Source organism: Amblyraja radiata, chromosome 6, assembly GCF_010909765.2.
Source record: "Amblyraja radiata isolate CabotCenter1 chromosome 6, sAmbRad1.1.pri, whole genome shotgun sequence".
NCBI classification, from domain to species: Eukaryota; Metazoa; Chordata; class Chondrichthyes; order Rajiformes; family Rajidae; genus Amblyraja; species Amblyraja radiata.
In genome coordinates, this window is record NC_045961.1 from 104,276,674 (window position 1) to 104,296,962 (window position 20,289).

Here is a 20,289-nt window from a genome sequence, read left to right on the forward strand (position 1 = left end):
TGGCTATCTTCATTTAGCGGGCCACAGGGCAAGACACTTGCCGGGACTGGATGTACCCCAAGGTCTCCCCAAGTGTTTAATTATCTGCTCCTCTGCCACAGATTATTGGAGAGATCAAGAGCAAATATGTTGACAGTTCTTTCCATCCCCCCCACAATAGCGGAAGGATTGGCAGTTTATTCAATTGGAGGACACATCAGAATGATCCCATTTGAACACGAATAGTTTCAGCAGAACCTCCTGCCAAGTTCCTCTTTGGACTTCCAAAGATCAAGTACCATACTGCAAGGTAACCCACGACAGCTGACAGTCAGTCCAAATTCAAGTATGAAAATTTAACCTGGTTTACCTTTAAAGCTCAACTACCCATGGAGTAAGCAAGGTGAGCATTTAAAGGAATCTCAGATTACCTATCCGAGATGGTTAGTATTTAACAAAGGAGGAAGATGACTGAACTTTATTGCCTTCCATCACAGTGAGGAATGTGGATTCCACTGTGGTGGATGTTGATGTTAAATTTTATTTTACATGCTGTGTGTATTGTTGCTTTTTACTTAATGTGGCTGAATAGTAACTCAAATTTCACTGCACCTTAATTGGTACATGTGACAATTACATTGAATCTTGAATCTAATCATATGCATTCAATTGCAAGGTGAACATGGTGGGGTGTGAAGTATGTGGTGGGCCAGCTGAAAGTACAGTGACCTTAGTTTAGTTTAGGTTAGTGAAACAGCGCAGAAACAGGCTCTTTGGCCCGAGTCCACGCCGACCAGCAATCCCCGTACACTAGCACTATCCTACACACTAGGGACAATTTACATTTTTTACCGAGGCCAATTAACTTACAAACCTGTACGCTTTTGGAGTGTGGGAGCATCCGGGGGAAACCCATGCGGTCACGGGGAGAACGCACAAACTCCTTACAGACAACACGCATAGTCAGGAACAAACCCAAATCTCCGAAGCTGTAAGATAGCAACTCTACCGCTGCACCACCGTGTCACCTGCTTCTATTTTCTATTTCAAAAATAAACTTGATACATAATAAAGAAATGTATACAAAAGAAAACAATGCAAAGCAATATGTACATTTTTTGTGTTGGTCTATATATTCAGTGTTGCTGGTTTAATAGATAGCAATGTTAGCACATTTGTTCTATTTTCACCTCCAGTGCTATCAGCGTGGAGCTGGCATGTCATCGCAGCGATTGTGTGGGGTTGCCCCATATGTTCTAGTTACCTCCCACATGAAAGCCGTGAGGAGTGATCGGTTAATTTTCTGAACGGTTCTTTGCTAAGTTAGGATGCTGTCAGATTCACCTCTACCTCATTGCGGAAAATGACTTGGTCTACAGATCCGTTTAAGAAAGAATGGCAGGTGCTGGAAAAATCGAAGGTAGACGAAGATGCTGGAGAAACACAGAGGGTGAAGCAGCATCTATGGAGCGAAGGAATAGGCAACGTTTCAGGTCGAGACCCTGCAGACTGATGTCGGGGGGGGGAGAAGCAAAGGAAGAGGCGGAGACAGTAGGTTGTGGGAGAGCTGGGGAGGGGAGGGGGAGGGGAAGGAGGGAGATAGCAAGGGTTACCTGAAATTGGAGAAGTCAATGTTAAACTACCCAAGTGAAATATGAGGTGCTGCTCCTCCAATTTACAGATCTGGTGCACCACAATACTGAGAACTATTTTCTTCACTCTGTCTCTTTCTCTTTGCTCCACCTCTGTACTTGAATTTGACGTGAATGTATTTATGCAATATATCTGATCTAATTGGATAACATGCAAACCAGAGCTTTTTGCTCTACCTTGATACACATGACAATATTAAATCTAAATTGCCTATTGAAAAGTAGACTAGTTGACCGGTGCCAGGTTCAGCGGTGGGGAGAAATTAATGGGCAAAAGGACATAAAGTGCTGGAGTAACTCGGTAAGTCAGGCAGCATCTCTGGCGATCGTGGGTAGGTGACGTTTCGGGTCGAGAGCCTTCTTCAGAAATCAATGTGCATGTGAGGAAGTAGACGATAGTAGAAGGATGGGGACGTGGAATTGTACTGGGAGCTGCCATGTACGACAAAGCAATGGGTTCATTATATGTTGTAAGGAAATATGAAATATGAGGCCAGTTCATTGAGTATATTTAAAAGGGAGTTAGATGTGGCCTTTGTGGTTAAAGGGATCAGGGGGTATGGAGAGAAGGCAGGTACAGGATACTGAGTTGGATGATCAGCCATGATCATATTGAATGGCAGTGCAGGCTCGAAGGGCCGAATGGCCTACTCCTGCACCTATTGTCTATGTTTCTATGAAAACATGCCTCTTCCTTTCTTTCCCTCCCCCCTGCTGTTATTTCTGACCTATTACCTCTTCCACTTCAACCACTACAACAATGCAAATGGCTCCATTTACTTCAGACCCGTCTCCACCAGTCTCTCTCAGCTGGCGCAACCAATACACTACTCAACTCACCTACCCTACACTATCATGGACTGCATTGTTTCCGAAGACACCAAGTGCTGGAGTAACTCAGCGGCTCAGGCAGCATCTCTGTAGAAAAAGGATGTTTCAGGTCGGGACCCTTCCAAGTCTGAAGAAGTCCGAGTTACTCCAGCACTTTGTGTTTATCTTTTGTATAAACCAACGTACCACCCTTTCCCTACAGCTGATTTCACTTCCGACTTTTCTCAGTTCTGACAAATGCTCATCAACTTGAAATGTTGACATTTTCTCAAATACTACCGGCTGAACATTTCCAGCAGTTTGTGTTTTTATACCGTTGAGTCATGTTTTTATACCATCTATGTCATTAAGCCGGAAAGAGTGCAGAGAAGATTTATGAGTATGGCGTGAAGGCCTGAGCTCTACGGAGAGACTGGGCAGGCTAGGACGGAGTGCAGGAGGCTGAGGGGTGATCATAGAGGTGTTAGAAATGATGATTAATTGAGGCGGAATGGTGGTAATAGAGTCAGAGTCGTACGGCACGGAAACAGGTCCTTTGTCCCAACTCATGAATGCCGACCAAGCCCATCTTAGTTAGTCATTTGGCGGCGTTTGGTCCACATCCCTCTGAGCCAGCGCTTGCAAGGTTGTCTGCAGGAGGCGCCCCCGGGACACCAATGCAGTCGGGCGAGGAGAGGGATGTCGGTACACGGGGCAAGCGAGTCAAAGGCGACGGAGGAGGCCCAACAGCCAGGAACATGGCGGTGCTGTAATGGCACGGCCCTGGCAGTTCGTCTGTCCTTTTTTTATTTTTGTCCCGTTTGCTGTGGTTTTTAATACTGTTTTTAGCTGTGTATGTGTGGGGGGCGGGGAGGGGGGACTTTTAAATCTCTTCCCTGCACGGGAGACCTGACCTTTTCCCTGTCGGGTCTCCGTTGTCGTTGGGGCCTAGCACTGTGGAGCAGGCTCCAGTCGCGGAGCCTGTGAACTTGCCATCGTGGGGCTGGCCGGCCTCGGAGCGTGGAGAGTGGTGGTGGCGCGCGGCTGCGACCCGACTTCAGGACTTCTGAGGCTCCAGCTGCAGGCCTGTGGACGGTGACATCGGGAGCTTGTGGGTCCCTAGTGGGAGACCACTTTTCAGAGCTCCCGCGGCGGCAGCTTCTCCCGCGGGAGCTCCCGATGTCACCGAGTTGCGGGGTTGAAGGCGACCAAGCGGGGCCAGACATCGACCGGCGCGGCTTTAACGGCCGCGGGACTTGCCATCGCCCGCCGGGGGCTCCAACATCAAGACCCGGAGCAGGGCCTGACATCGCCCGACGCGGCTTTAACGGGGAGAGACAAGAATTTGCCTTTGTCTGTGTGAATTGAGTTGGTTGTGTGTCTTGTATAATTGTTTCTTTTTGCTGCCAAATGGACTAAAGATGGAAATTAGCTATTGGCTATAATCTTGCATATTTACATGCAAATGATCATCAATATGCATTGTCCCTGTTTAAATTTTTTTTAAATCAAAAAATTCAATTCAAATTCAGCAGCAGCCTGGGGCATACCTAGATCCAGTACATAGAGCATGTGGACCAGACTTTTGACTTTTTGTAAATGGAGCTAAATTATGGCGACTCGTGCATGTGTGATCTGTGCTAAAAGAAATCCACTGTGCCGTGCACACGTCACAATAAAGATCATAAGATCATAAGTGATTGGAGCAGAATTTGGCCATTCGGCCCATCAAGTCTACTCCGCCGATCAATTGTGGCTGATCTATCTCATCCTCCTAACCCCATTCTCCTGCCTTCTCCCCATAACCTCTGACACCCATACTAATCAAGAATCTATCTATCTCTGCCTTAAATATATCCACTGACTTTGCCTCCACAGCCTTCTGTGGCAAAGAATTCCAGATTCACCACCCTCTGACGAAAGAAATTCCTCCTTAAAGAAATTTCTCCTTCCTAAAAGAAGGTCCTTCAATTCTGAGGCTATGGCCGCTAGTCCTAGACTCTCCCACTAAATCAAATTACTAATCACAATATAAAATCTCACAATAAAGCACCATTGATTGCACCTTTCCGATCCATTTACCTGTCCAAATATCTTTTAAAATTTTGTTATTGTACCTGCCTCAACTGCGGCAACTCATTGCATAAACCACCATCATGTGTGAAAGATATCCATCAACCTCCTTCAACACAAGATTTGCTATACAAGGATATTGCATCGGCTTTTATTTGGCTTTGATGAGAATTGACTTCTCACACTCTGCCTCATGTAATACTGGAAGACACAAAGTGTTCCAAATCTAAAACAACCCACTTAGCCCCCTTCCAACCAAGCAGCCAACTCCCAATTATGACATACACAATGACACCCTTTACTAATGGAAACACTATAAACACCCTGTAAAAGATGAATGACAAACACATTAGAGTTTGCAGACTATAATATTTCAGTTACCTCATGAATGCAGAAGATCTGACCACTGTTGCCAAGTCATGTCTTTAGACTTTAGAGATACAGCGTGGAGTCCTCACCGACCAGTGATCACCCCATACACTAGTTCTATCCGACACACTCGAGCCAATTTACAGATGTCAATTAACCTACAAACCTGCATGCCTTTGGAGTGTGGGAGGAAACATGAGCATCCAGTGAAAAACTGTCTGTTTTTTTCAACTCTCTGTATATTGTCTCAGTGTACTACTGCTGTACACTTGTGCTGTATCCTAGATGCTTATCTAATGTGTTTCCAAGAGCTTATGTCTAGTGATACATGTACTGAACTGTATACAAAAATTTATCTCACTGTACCTCGGTACATGTGACAGATAACGTACCGTACCACCCCATAGTCTGTTGTATTCTGGAGCTGACAAAACTTGAGAGCTCCTCACTGCAAAAATGCAAAAATGTTACCAGGAGGGTACAACATCTATATCAAGCTTTTATTCTGCTTTTCTACAATTTGTTGTGGAATTGGGGGCTGCTTTCTCAATCAGATTGTCAGATGTTGAATATTGCCCGTGGGGGTGACAGATAAAAACAGGCGATACTATTCTTGTAAAAATGTACAATCAAAGGACTTTAATGTGAGCTGTCGATCATGACAAACACTACGCCACGCAAAGTCAGCAAAAGTGTTTTCTGTGGTGATTTGTACTGTCCTATCCCACGGAATAAATGCACATCAATAACGCATGACGGCTACCCAAGGACTCAAAAGAAAAACGAGTCCTGTTCACGCCTAGGAATCGAGTGGTGACTGATATATTTGATGTTTCATCAACAAACAGTGGACGAGGTGCCCTTGGTTCCATCAGTGTGGAAAGGTTATGCTTTCAGTCTTACAAGGATGAAGTCCTTCACCAAATAATCGTCAAAACATCAAACAACAACCAACATGCTTCTGTTAACACTTCAAAAGTATTACTCAATTAATTCTACACATTGCAATTGTTTCCCTTCTTTAACGATATATATATATCCAACTCTGGGGGATTTGCAACTGTGATTTAGATTGAATTGAATTTCCTTTATTGTCATTCAGACCTTTCAGTCTGAACGAAATTTCGTGCCTGCAGTCATACATACAATAATACAATAATAGACAACAGAACAGACAGTAAACACAAATTAACATCCACCACAGTGAGTCCACCAAGCACCTCCTCACTGTGATGGAGGCAAAAATCTTAGGGCTGCAGTCTCTTCCCTCCTCTTCTCCCTCTGCGCTGAGGCGATACCCCACCGGGCGATGGTAAATCAGTCCCGCGGCTCACCGAGCTCCGCGAACGGGCCGGCTCAAACACCGCGGCCTGGGGTGGTCGAAGCTGCCGCCCTCCAGTCCAGCGGACGCAGCTGTTGACGACGTCGTCCACTGGCCCGCGGCCGAACCCCGGACTCAGGCCGCCGCCGCCAGAACGCCGTCTCAGCCACCGGAGCACCGTTCCAGCCCCGAGCCGGGTCGCCCTCACGTGAGCGTCTCAGCCCCGCGCCAGGCCACCTTCACGGGAGCGCCATTACCCTCAAGCTGGGCCGCCCCGACGGGAAAGCCGTTACCCTCGAGGGGAGCGCCGTTCCACCCTCAAGCTAGGCCGCCCCGATGGGAGCGCCGTTACCCTCGGTCTGGGCCGCCCTCACAGGAGCGCCGTTCCACCCTCGAGCTGGGCCGCCCAGATGGGAGCGCCGTTCCACCCTCGAGCTGGGCCGCCCCGACGGGAGCGCCGTTACCCTCGAGCTGGGCCGCCCCGATGGGAGCGCCGTTACCCTCGGGCTGGGCCGCCCTCACGGGAGCGCCGTTCCACCCTCGAGCTGGGCCGCCCTCATGGGAGCGCCGTTCCACCCTCGAGCTGGGCCGCCCCGATGGGAGCGCTGTTACCCTCGGGCTGGGCCGCCCTCACGGCAGTGCCGTTCCACCCTTGAGCTGGGCCGCCCCGACGGGAACGCCGTTACCCTCGAGCTGGGCCGCCCCGAGGGGAGCGCCGTTCCACCCTCGAGCTGGGCCTCCCTCACGGGAGCGCCGTTTCCCTCGGGCTGGGCCTCCCTCACGAGAGCGCCGTTCCACCCTTGAGCTGGGCCGCCCCGATGGGAGCGCCGTTTCCCTCGGGCTGGGCCGCCCACACGGGAGCGTCACAGCCCCTCACGGGAGCGCCGTTCCAGCCCCGAGCTGGGCCGCCCTCACGGGAGCGAGCCCAGGGTGAGTCCTGGCAGGCTGCCTCCGGAGCCTCGAGGTCGCCAGCTCTGCCATTAGGCCTCAGCGCAGACGGAGGCAGAGAAGGGGGATATGACAAAAAAGTCGCATTCCACCGAAGGGAGAGACAGCAAGCCCTGTTTCAACCCCCCCCCCCCCCCCACACATAAACATAACCTAAAAAAACAAAAACTTAGCTAGACAAAACGAAAAAAACAACACAAAAAAGTAAAAACAAACGGACTGCAGGCGAGCTGCAGCCGTTCACCAGCGCCGCCACTTCCGGGTTGCAATAGATTGCAATACCGGCAAAAAAAGTAGTCAAAGTGGTGGAGAGCCAACAATGCTAAATATACCCCGAAGATAGGCACAAAATGCTGGAGTAACTCAGCGAGACAGGCAGCATCTCTGGATAGAAGAAATGGGTGATGTTTTGGCTCGAGGCCCTTCTTCAGACGGGTTTCCCCCACTGGTTATCCCATCCTTTTGCCACTAGAAATAGTTTCTCTATCTTCTCCAATTGAACCGTATGATTCTTGTACACCCCGATTAAATTTACAAATACTATTTGAGCTCATTTTAGATGTCATACCAAGAATACTGTTGCCGAATGGCAATCACAGAGTAGCAATCACCATAGGATAAAGGCTCAAGTTCCAAGAGGAAAGAGGTGGTGAATCTGTGGAATTAATTGCCACAGAAGTCAATGGATATTTTTAAGGCACAGATTCTTGATAGTACTGGTGTCAGGGCTTATGGGGAGGAAGGCAGGAGAATAGAGTTAGGAGGGAGAGATAGATCAGCCATGATTGAATGGCAGAGTAGACTTGATGGGTCAAATGGCCTCATTCTGCTCCTATCACTTATAACAACAGTGCAAAGATCTTCATACAGTTAAGATTGCACAAGACTACATATTAAATTCAGTCAAGACGAGGGAAAAGCAAGATTAAATCATTGACCACAGAAACAATTCATTTTTCATACACCTATCTACACAAACACTAAATTTCACATCTTTTAACCCCCCCCCCCCCCCTCCCCCACACCCTTCTCATAGAATGATAGTGTGGAAACAGGCCCTTCAGCTCAACTTGCCCACACCGGCCAACAGTGTGTTTTCTCCCCCATAAAATGCCCCCTTCAGCTTTTCCTCCTCCGCCCCTCCTCCACAGTCTCCCTTCCTCTTGAGCCCTGTCCCTGACCCTGTACCTATCTCTCCCCTCCATCTACGTGCCTAAACAATTTGCACAGTGTCAATTCTCCAGCTACACAAATCGCAATTCTCTAATCTTTTTTGTCTCACACCTTATGCGTGTTCATCTCTGGCCTGCCATCCAGCCATCTGCCTATCACCCCCTCCCCTGCATTCATCTATGACCTACCATGCTTTGTCCTTTTCCCCCACCCCTGCAATCAGTCTGAAGAGGAGTTCCAACCCCAAACGCCACCTATCTATGTTCTCCAGGGATGCTGCCTGACCCGCTGAGTTACACAGAAATGATTTAATGTCTATGGGTAAGCTACACTAAATGTCATGTGGAACCTCAAAGTGGGTGGTGGGGCTTTGGAAATGAATCTATTAATTCAATTACAGTAGAATGACTTGCAAGAAAGGATTTTCTGCACTTGCTGCGGGGCATTACAATGGCGCAGTGGTAGAGTTGCTGTCTTACAGCGCCAGAGACCCAGATTTGAAACTGACTGCGGGTACTGTCTTAACGGAGTTTGTATGTTCTCCTTGTGTCCGTGTGTGTTTTATCCGGGTGCTCTAGTTTCTCTCCAGACGTGTTGGTTTTTAGGTTAATTGGCTTTGGTAAAATTGTAAATTGTCCCTAGTGTATAGGGTAGTGCTAGCAAATGTTTGGAGATTAATGCTGATTGGCATGGACTTGGTGGGCCGAAGGGCCTGTTTCCACGATGTATCTCTAAATCTCTAAAGTCGCAAGTCTAAAGTCAATGGAGAGGTGACTAACAATGCCCAGCTTTTAAATTATATGAATCCATGATACTGCAGATGCTTTAAAGAAGAATGCTTCAGTCAGTACGGCAAGTCACCAAGAAATTAAGCTGAACCACAGCTGGCTTTCCAGCTGCAAGAGTTGGACTTTCCTACATTAAATCATCTTTGAAAAGCCAGCGGCAGAACCCGTGGGTTTCTCCTTGGTCAGGAAAGCACTGCCAGCATAAACAATCTCAGATCAGCATAAACAATCTCAGACCAAGAGCAGGCTTGGCGATCGCTTCGTCCAACACCTCCGCTCGGTTCGCAATAACCAACCTGATCTCCCGGTGGCTCAGCACTTCAACTCCCCCTCCCATTCCGAATCCGACCTTTCTGTCCTGGGCCTCCTCCATGGCCAGAGTGAGTCCCACCGTGAATTGGAGGAGCAACACCCCATATTTCGCTGGAGGAGTTTACACCCCAGCGGTATGAACATTGACTTCTCCAATTTCAGGTAGTCCTTGCTTTCTCCCTCCTTCCCCTCCCCAGCTCTCCCACAGCCCACTGTCTCCGCCTCTTCCTTTCTTTCTCCCGACACCCCCCCACCCCCCACCCCCGCCCCCTCCCGACAGCAGTCTGAAGAAGGGTCTCGACCCGAACCGTCACCTATTCCTTCACTCCATAAATGCTGCCTCACCCGCTGAGTTTCTCCAGCATTTTTGTCCACCTTCAGCTACCTAGAATGTGGACACCATTTTATGGGCTAAAACTTTTAAGAAAACTAAGAGAAGTATTTTCTGAGTAAATTAACATAGAGTGCTGTGCAATCAACTATAAACCTGGGTCTCAGACATGCCTCACCCTGCATCCAACTTACTGTCTCCACATTTCCTTGATTATCATTGCTTTCTGCTTATCTTCCATTCATTTGTCCTAAGTACCATCTATAACGCGTTCCCCATTAACCTGACACTCATTCTAAAGAAGGATCTCGACCTGAAATGTCACCTAATCCTTTATTTCAGAGATTCTGCCTGACCCACCAAGTTACTCAATCTTTCTGTGTCTTTCACTGATACAGTTCTTGATAACACTTCTACTTTTGATCCTTTTATAGATATTGGCAGACCATTCATTGACCACCCCAGAGAGACACAAGGTGCTGGAGTAACTCAGCAGGTCAGGGCAGCATCTCCAGAGAACAATAGGTGACGTTTTGGGTCGGAACCTTCCTGTCTATATAAACCAGCATCTGTGGTTTATTTTTAAACATATGGACCACCCTACTTGTAGGTATGTTGCAAAGCCTACCTGAAGCGTCGCTGAAAATCTGTCGCTGCGGGTGTGCGCGATTTTGGCGCCGTTTAGAGGGGGCGGGTTTAAAACGCGATTTTCTCTAGGCTGTTCAAATCGAAGACGTTCAGCCTAGTTAATTATTAACGAAAAATCGCTGGAAGACCCCGTCGCAAAAGCTATTATTAGTTTTAAAGGCCTTGTATAATAGTTATAGTAGTTTAAAAATCAATCTCTAAACCCGCGAACAACGGTCGCATAGAGCAAATAACAGAAAGTAGGCTGCTTATTTTTACATTTAAAAGGGCTTCTTAAGATCCTTTTATACAAAGTTTAATATTGCGAGTAGCTCATTTGGCCCCATTATATCCCACAGTATTTTTCTGGGCATTTGAGGGCACAAATCTACCGCAATGTGAACGTTCTAAACCAGCGCATTCACAGGATCCCACTAGAAAGCTAATTTAAAATGGACTTTAATTTACAGCAATTGAACACTAAATTCCTTCCATTTGGCCTATAAATTAATGTAAATGAGATTTAAAAATCATGTTTTATTGTGAATTATTTATGAATATTATTTGGACACTTAGGCTATTTAAAAATGTTAATCATTTATTAAGAAATGGATAGATGTTTAGATCTAGTAATTGAAGTTTGAAATTAGCTATACTTGGGTAACTAACTAATTATATGCTTTAATTTCAGGTCATCCAAGTAAGATTATTTTATATTTGTTTCAGAATGGTTCAATCTATGATAACTGAAAATGTCATTCAGTTCTCTTAATTTTTAAGAAGGTTATGGGCTTTTGACTGCACACGATCACAGATTTTTTGTTATGTCCATAGAAAATCAATAGGGAACAAGATGCTAATTTCCGAGTATGAAAATGGCCATAACTTTTTAAATACTTGAGATATGAAAGTGAATTAGGTGTCAAATTAAACTTCTTTTTATGCTTTATCTGATGGGATAAATTACAGACTTGATTTTTTAAATCTCAAAATTTTGTAACATTGCTACTACTTGCTTCCAAACTGGGAGGCTGTTCATGGGGCATTTTGGAGTGAATTAAGAGTCAACAACAATACTGCAGCTTTGGAGCCATGTTGTTGGAACGGGTGCAGAAGAGATTCACCAGATGTTGCCTGGGCTTGCAGGCTTCAGTTATAGGGCATGGTTGGATGGGCTGGGACTTTTCTTTTGGAACATAGGAGGGGTGACCTAATTAATGAAGCGTACAAGACAATGAGGTGCATGGTTGAAGTGAATGCTCATTGTCTTTTAAACCAGGGTAGAGGATTCTAAAATGAGAGGGCATTGGCTTAAGGTGAGAGGGGAGAGAATTAAGAGAGACACAGCTGCTGGGGTAACTCAGCGGGTCAGGCAACATCTCTGGAGAACATGGATAGGTGACATTTCTGGGTTGCAACTCTTTTTCAGCCGGATACTGTAAGAAGAACCACAGGGGCACCTTTTAAACTCAGTAACTGGAACGAGCTGCCAGAAGAAGCTATAGTGGTGAATATAATTATGAATTTTATGACAGCTAACAGGATAGGAAGGTGGGCCAAATGCAGGTAAATGAGACTAGCCCAAAATGCCACTTGGTCAGCGTGGATAAGGTGGGCCGAAGGGCCTGTTTCCATGCTGTATAGCTCCATGAATCTATTAGGAGTGGACAGCAGATTTCCTTATCTGATATACATTAATGCACAACTTGTTTATTAAGACCACAATCTAGTAGTTTCATGCTCATTATTGTTGATCACAGCTTTTTTAAAGATTTATTTGATTAGCTGTATTTAACTCCTCTAAATAGTCCACTGTGGTGGGATCTGAACTCCTGTCTCCAGATCATTAGGTCTGGCCTCTGGATTAATAGTCCAGTACATTTTAATGATGCCACCAAGAGGGCAAATTAGCTGAATAAGAGGTAAAGCTTTTATACTGAAAAGATACCGGAGTAAACCCATTAAACTGCATTGGGTTAGTCAGCAATAACCTACTTTTCATTTTATTGTTCTTTTAAAACAAAATAATCGGCACACAATCTATTGCGTTGCCTCAACCTATGCAATGCACACACTGGATTTCTTCCTCTATAACTGTTACACTACAATGCTGAGAAACTACATTCTGTACTCTGGTACTTTTCTTTTTATACTATCTGGGTCGGCACGGTGGCGCAGCCTTAGAGTTGCTGCCTTACTGCTCCAGAGACCCGGTTCGATTCTGACCACAGGTGCTGTTTGTATGTTCCCCCCCACCCCGTGATCTGCATGGGTTTTCTCCGGGTGCTCCAGTTTTCTCCCACACTCCAAAGACGTACAGGTTTGTATGTTTAAGAAAGAACTGCAGATGCTGGAAAAATCGAAGGTAGACAAAAATGCTGGAGAAACTCAGCGGGTGAGGCAGCAGACTGAAGAAGGGTCTCGACCCGAAATATCGCCTATTCCGTCTCTCCATAGATGCTGCCTCACCCGCTGAGTTTCTCCAGGTTTGTAGGTTAATTGGTTTTGGTAAAATTGCAAATTATCCCCCGTGTGTTTAGGGTAGTGGAGGGTGCGGGGTTCGCTAGTCGGCGCAGACGCGGTGGGCCGAAGGGCCTGTTTCCACGCCGTATCTCTAAATTAAACTTTACTTGAGTTTGGCTAGAATGTATTCGTATATAGTATTTGAATGGATAGCACGCAACAAAAGCTCTTCACTTTACGCCAGTACCCGTGACAAAAATAAACTTAAATCCTAAACGATCCTAGAAATCAATCAAGAACATAAAAACATATTTTCAATAATTTGCTATCAGTGCCATCTATATAAAAACACTTCCCACGCGATATGTTTGCCTTATGTCACGCCCTCTTTTGACATGTCCTTTGTTTCCTTCACAGTCGACCTGCTTTTTTTTAAAACTACACAAAGAACAATCCAGACATCTGTGAAAACAAGCTCTCAATTTTTCAACATCCCAGTTGTGTGGTAAACCCATGAAATATTCTGCAAAACACATTTGACTCTTCAGACCTATTATGAACAATAATTGCATGTCCAAAGCATTTCATTTGCTTCCACACCCAATGCAACATTTGAATCAGAACATCTTTGTGGAAAGAATAAGCAGATATCCCCTTGAGCCTGTTACACCCTTCAATTACATCATGGTCTTTTAAACTCAAAAATCTCCTTAATTCGTTAAACTATAATATTTCTCTCGGCTCTGAAATTTTCAGCTGGCCGGGTTTTAGTTATCTTTGAGATAGTCATAGTGCCATCCAGCATTGAATCAGGCCCTTTGGCCCAACTTGCCCGCACCGACCAACATGCCGCATCTACTCAAGTCCCAGCTGCCTACATTTGGTTCTCATCTCTCTAAACCTGTTCTATCCATGTACATGTTTAAATGTTTCTTAAACATTGTGATAGTACCAGCTGTAACTACCTCCTCTGACAGCTCGTTCCATATACCAACCACCCTTTGTTTAAAAAATGTTGCTCCTCAAATTCCTATTAAATCTTCCCCCCCCCCTCAGCTTAAACCTATGTCCTCTAGTTCTAGATTCCCCTTCTCTGGGTAAAAGATGTGCATTTAGCCCATCAATTCCTCTCATGATCTTATACATCTCTATAACATCATGCTTCATTCCTCTGCGCTCTAAGGAATAATTTCCTAACCTACTCAACCTTTCCCTATAGCTCAGTCCCTCAGGGAGTCAGGGAGCTATAAAGTAGGAGTGAAGCGAGTCGCTTGGGGAGAACGCATTATTCCCGTCTATGTTGTGATTCCCTGACATCAGCCCAGAACGTCCTGTCTCTATTGTTACACCCTTTGTTCTGGACTGTCCAAACCCAGATCAAGTGATTTTCCTCTTAAATCTATGCCAGAAAATCATTTAATCATCTTAAACAGCTCAATTAGATCAACTTTTCATCTTCTGAACTCAAGGTAAAGCAAGGTTAGTTGATGGAACTCATCCTCAATGTAAACGTTTTGGCCCACAGTTTACGGTATATCAGTACTGTTCACTGCTCAAAGTCTAGTACTTTCCAAAGTCCAGTCTTCTCAACGGGTGGCACGGTGGCACAGCGGTAAAGCTGCTGCCTTAGTGCCAGAAACCCAGGTTTGAACCTGACTAAGGGTACCGTCTGCATGTATTTTGTATGTTCTGCCCGTGATCATGTGGGCTTTCTCCGGGCGCTCCGGTTTTTTCCACACATTCAGGGCCAGAGGTCAGGATCGAACCTGGGCCTCTGACACTGAGGCAGTGGCTCTAGCAGCTGTACTGCCCACTGTGCTATTATCCCTGTTCTTCTCACAGAACTGTGTGTCATGCTGAGTACTTTTTAGAATCTCTTATTCCATACTCTGATCGACTTCTTTCAGCTTCACCACAAAGATATTTCCATGCTCCAAGCAACTGCTTGCCAAATTAACCGTTTCTTTTGAAATAATAAAACAAAGTATAGTATAACAATGGAGTTAGAAGTTATAACATGTATCCGTCTGTTCTCAACCTCCAACCATTCTTCACTGTAGACTTGAACTTTATTCAGTGTATGCACTATGACCTTTTAGAGTAGATGAGATAACATAAAATGAATAATACGAATAAACCGGGCGGCACGGTGGCGTAGCGGTAGAGTTGCTGCCTTACAGGGCTTACAGCCCCAGAGACCAGGGTTCGATCCCGACTACGTGTGCTGTCTGTACGGAGTTTGTATGTTCTCCCCGTGACCGCGTGGGTTTTCTCCAAGATCTTCGATTTCCTCCCACACTCCAAAGATGTACAGGTTTGTACGTTAATCGGCTTGGTATAAATGTAAATTGTCCCTAGTGTGTGTAGATAGTGTTAGTGTGCGGGGATCGCTGGTCGGTGTGGACTAGGTGGGCCAAAGGGCCTGTTTCCGCGCTGTATCTCTAAACTAAACTAAGGTTAAGGAATGCCAAATGATTCTGACCAATGCCTTGAACACACTTATTACTCAATAAATACGAAAATAATGTGATTTCCTTCTCACTTCCTGAATGTTTCTTTGGAACTTGAGTAATGCGAACCAGACACACATGGGTGGGCACAGATTATCAGCTATGATGAGAATTCCATTAACAGGTAAGTACTTACAGGCAGTAGACAAATATACAGCAGCTGTAGATCATGGGAAGTTCATCTAACAACTATGACAAAGGAAAAAAAACAAATGAATTTCACAAACAAAATACATAGAAAAACTGATGTAAACCCAGGTTAAATGCCAGAGCAGCCTGAAAGCAGACTGTATATGACATCATTTTCCCAACCCAATATACGGTAAATGAGTGACACAGTTCCCACACGTTGCCATGGATACTAAGCTCTTTTTCTTAACTAGCACAACATTAAAGGGCCTGTCCCACTTACGTGATTTTTTCAGCGACTTGCTGCCACCCGACATAGTCACAGCAGGTGGCCGAAAATCTTCAACATGTTGAAAATCCAGCGGCGACCAGAAAAAGGTACGACTCTTTGGGTGATTACTCACGACCATACAGGCGCCACGTGTCGACATGTCGCGGGGTGAAGCCTGTATGGTCGTGCATAGTCGCCCAAAGAATCGTACCTTTTTCTGGTCGCCGCTGGATGTTCAACATGTTGAAGATTGTCGGCCACCTGCTGCGACTATGACGGGTGCCGGCAAGTCGCCGAAAAAAATCGCGTAAGTGGGACAGGCCCTTTACCATCTAAAAGTTTTATTTTAAAGCTTCACATCCGTTGTCATAACTCAGCAAAGATACACTACATGAGTGATTAGGACGGGAAGAATAAAGTAGGTGACTGGCAGCACCAACAATGTTAAGGTTAGTGGTGAATTACGACATGCAATTATGGACAGAAAGGTGGGCAGAGGGGATGGGGTAGCTCTGTTGGTAAAGTAATGAAATGCAGTCCTTAGTGGGGAGTGACATAGGAACAGAGGATGCAGAGTCATTGGGGATAGAGCTGAGAAATTATAAGGGTAAAAAGACTCTAATGGGAGTTATTTACAGGCCCCCAAACACTAGCCAGGATACAGGGTACAAGTTACATCAGGAGATTTCAATATGCGGCTAGACTGGGAAATTCAGGTTGGTACTGGACCCCAAGAAAGAGAATTTGTAGAGTGCCTCCAAGATGTATTCTCAGAGCAGCTTGTAGTGGAGCCTATCAGGAAATAGGCAATTCTGGATTTAGTGTTATGTAATGAACCGGATTTGATAAGAGAACTCAAGGGGAAGGAAGTAGCGACCACAACAAGATAAGTGTTGATCTGCAATTTGAGAGGGAGAAGGTGAAATCGGATGTGTCGGTATTGCAGATGAGCAAAGGGGACTACAGAGGCAGGAGGGAGGAGGTGGCCAAAGTTGACTGGAAAAGGACCCTAACAGGGATGACGGTGGACAGCAATGGAAGGAATTTCTGGGATTAATCCGGAAGATGTAGGATCTTTTCATTCCAAAGGGGAAGAAAGATTCTAGGGGGAGAAAGAGGCAACCATGGCTGACAAGGGAAGTCAAGAACAGTATAAAACTAAAAGAGAAGGCATATAACGGAGCAAAGATTAGTGGGAAGCCAGAGGATGGGGAAGGAGCCTGAAGTTGTGGTACATATAGGTATCAACGACATAGGTAAAAAAAGAGAAGAGGTCCTGAAAGAAGAATTTAGGGAGTTAGGTAGAGAGTTACGGAGAAGGACTGCAAAGGTAACAACCTCAGGATTACTGCCTGTGCCACGCGACAGTGAGAGTAGGAATGGAGCGAGGTGGAGGATAAATGAGTGGATGAGGGACTGGTGCAGTGGGTATGGATTCAAGTTTCTGGATCATTGGGACCTCTTTTGGGGAAGGTGCGACCTGTACAGAAAGGACGGGTTGCACTTGAACTCGAGGGGGACCAATATCCTGGCGGGGAGATTTGCATAGGCTACTGGGGAGACTTTGAACTAGTATGGTTGGGGGGAGGGACTCAAATTGGGAAAGCTAGCAGTCAGTGTGTGAGGCAGGAGGCAGAGAATGGTAGCACTCTGACCCAAAATGTAGGGGAGAGAGAAGAAAAAGACAATAAACAGAGAATAAGAGAGGGTGGGTTTCTTAAATGTGTATATTTTAATGCTAGGAGCATTGTAAAAAAGGTGGATGAACTTAGAGCCTGGATTGACACCTGGAAGTATGATGTTGTGGCGATCAGTGAAACATGGTTGCAGGAGGGCTGTGATTGGAAACTAAATATTCCAGGATTTCGTTGCTTCAGGTGTGATAGAATTGGAGGGGCAAGAGGTGGAGGTGTTGCATTGCTTATCAGGGAAGATATTACAGCAGTGCTTTGGCAGGATAGATTAGAGGGCTCGTCTAGGGAGGCTATTTGGGTGGAACTGAGAAATGGGAAAGGGGTAGCAACACTTATAGGGGTGTATTATAGACCGCCAAATGGGGAGCGAGAATTGGAAGAGCAAATATGTAAGGAGACTGCAGATATTAGTAGTAAGCACAAGGTAGTGATTGTGGGAGATTTCAATTTTCCACACATCGACTGGGAAACACATTCTGTAAATGGGCTGGATGGGTTGGAATTTGTAAAATGTGTGCAGGATAGTTTTTGCAGCAATACATAGAAGTACCTACTAGAGAAGGGGCGGTGCTGGACCTCCTGTTAGGAAATGAGACGGGTCAGGTGGCAGAGGTATGCGTTGGGGAACAGTTCGGGACCAGTGATCACAATATCATTAGTTTCAATATAATTATGGAGAGGGTCAGAACTGGACCTAGGGTTGAGATTTTTGATTGGAGAAAGGCTAACTTTGAGGAGATGCGAAAGGATTTAAAAGGAGTGAATTGGGACATTTTGTTTTATGGGAAAGATGTGGAAGAGAAATTGAGTACATTTAAAGGTGAAATTATAAGAGTACAGAATCTTTATGTCCCTGTTCGGTTGAAAGGAAATAGTAAAAATTGGAAAGAGCCATGGTTTTCAAGGGAAATTGGACACGGTTCGGAAAAAGAGGGAGATCTACAATAATTATAGGCAGCATGGAGTAAATGAGGTGCTTGAGGAGTATAAAGAATGTAAAAAGAATCTTAAGAAAGAAATTAGAAAAGCTAAAAGAAGATATGAGGTTGCTTTGGCAAGTAAGGTGAAAGTAAACCCAAAGGGTTTCTACAGCTATATTAATAGCAAAGGGATAACAAGGGATAAAATTGGTCCATTAGAGAGTCAGAGTGGACAGCTATCTGCAGAGCCAAAAGAGATGGGGGAGATATTGAACAATTTCTTTTCTTCGGTATTCACCAAGGAGAAGGATATTGAATTATATGAGGTAAGGGAAACAAGTAGAGTAGCTATGGAAGCTATGAGATTCAAAGAAGAGGAAGTACTGACACTTTTGAGAAATATAAAAGTGGATACGTTTCCAGGTCCGGACAGGATATTCCCTAGGACATTGAGGGAAGTTAGTGTAGAAATAGCAGGGGCTATGACAGAAATATTTCAAATGTCATTAGAAACGGGAATAGTGCCGGAGGATTGGCGTACTGCGCATGTTGTTCCATTGTTTAAAAAGGGGTCTAAGAGTAAACCTAGCAATTATAGACCTGTTAGTTTGACGTCAGTGGTGGGCAAATTAATGGAAAGGATACTTAGAGATAATATATATAAGCATCTGGATAAACAGGCTCTGATTAGGAACAGTCAACATGGATTTGTGCCTGGAAGGTCATGTTTGACTAATCTTATTGAATTTTTTGAAGAGGTTACTCGGGAAATTGATGAGGGTAAAGCAGTGGATGTTGTATATATGGACTTCAGTAAGGCCTTTGACACGATTCCTCATGGAAGGTTGGTTAAGAAGGTTCAATGGTTGGGTATTAATGGTGGAGTAGCAAGATGGATTCAACAGTGGCTGAATGGGAGATGCCAGAGGGTAATGGTGGATGGTTGTTTGTCAGGTTGGAGGCCAGTGACTAGTGGGGTGCCACAGGGATCTGTGTTGGGTCCACTGTTGTTTGTCATGTACATCAATGATCTGGATGATGATGTGGTAAATTGGATTAGTAAGTATGCAGATGATACTAAGATAGGTGGGGTTGTGGATAATGAAGTAGATTTTCAAAGTCTACAGAGAGATTTATGCCAGTTGGAAGAGTGGACTGAAAGATGGCAGATGGAGTTTAATGCTGATAAGTGTGAGGTGCTACATCTTGGCAGGACAAATCAAAATAGGACGTACATGGTAAATGGTAGGGAATTGAAGAATGCAGGTGAACAGAGGGATCTGGGAATAACTGTGCACAGTTCCCTGAAAGTGGAATCTCTTGTAGATAGGGTGGTAAAGAAAGCTTTTGGTGTGCTGGCCTTTATAAATCAGAGCATTGAGTATAGAAGTTGGGATATAATGTTAAAATTGTACAAGGCATTGGTGAGGCCAATTCTGGAGTATGGGGTACAATTTTGGTCGCCTAATTATAGGAAGGATGTCAACAAAATAGAGAGAGTACAGAGGAGATTTACTAGAATGTTGCCTGGGTTTCAGCAACTAAGTTACAGAGAAAGGTTGAACAAGTTAGGGCTTTATTCTTTGGAGCGCAGAAGGTTAAGGGGGGACTTGATAGAGGTCTTTAAAATGATGAGAGGGATAGACAGAGTTGACGTGGATAAGCTTTTCCCACTGAGAGTAGGGAAGATTCAAACAAGGGGACATGACTTGAGAATTAACGGACAGAGGTTTAGGGGTAACATGAGGGGGAACTTCTTTACTCAGAGAGTGGTGGCTGTGTGGAATGAGCTTCCAGTGAAGGTGGTGGAGGCAGGTTCGTTTTTTATCATTTAAAAATAAATTGGATAGTTATATGGACGGGAAAGGAATGGAGAGTTATGGTCTGAGCGCAGGTATATGGGACTAGGGGAGAATACG

At 45.2% G+C, this 20,289-nt stretch overlaps 1 protein-coding gene across 3 annotated transcripts in view; it reads right to left on the reverse strand.

Annotated features, from left to right (window-relative positions):
- acer3 (alkaline ceramidase 3) overlaps window positions 1-20,289 on the reverse strand; it is a 192,005-nt gene that overhangs the window by 90,630 nt on the left and 81,086 nt on the right. For all 3 annotated transcript variants that reach the window (XR_004412413.1, XM_033023385.1, XM_033023386.1), the window contains exon 4: window positions 15,493-15,545. Coding sequence is in view for 2 of the 3 variants with exons in the window: in XM_033023385.1 (XP_032879276.1) it covers window positions 15,493-15,545 (53 nt within the window). In the remaining variant the exon portion in view is untranslated. The remainder of the gene's footprint in view (window positions 1-15,492; window positions 15,546-20,289) is intronic.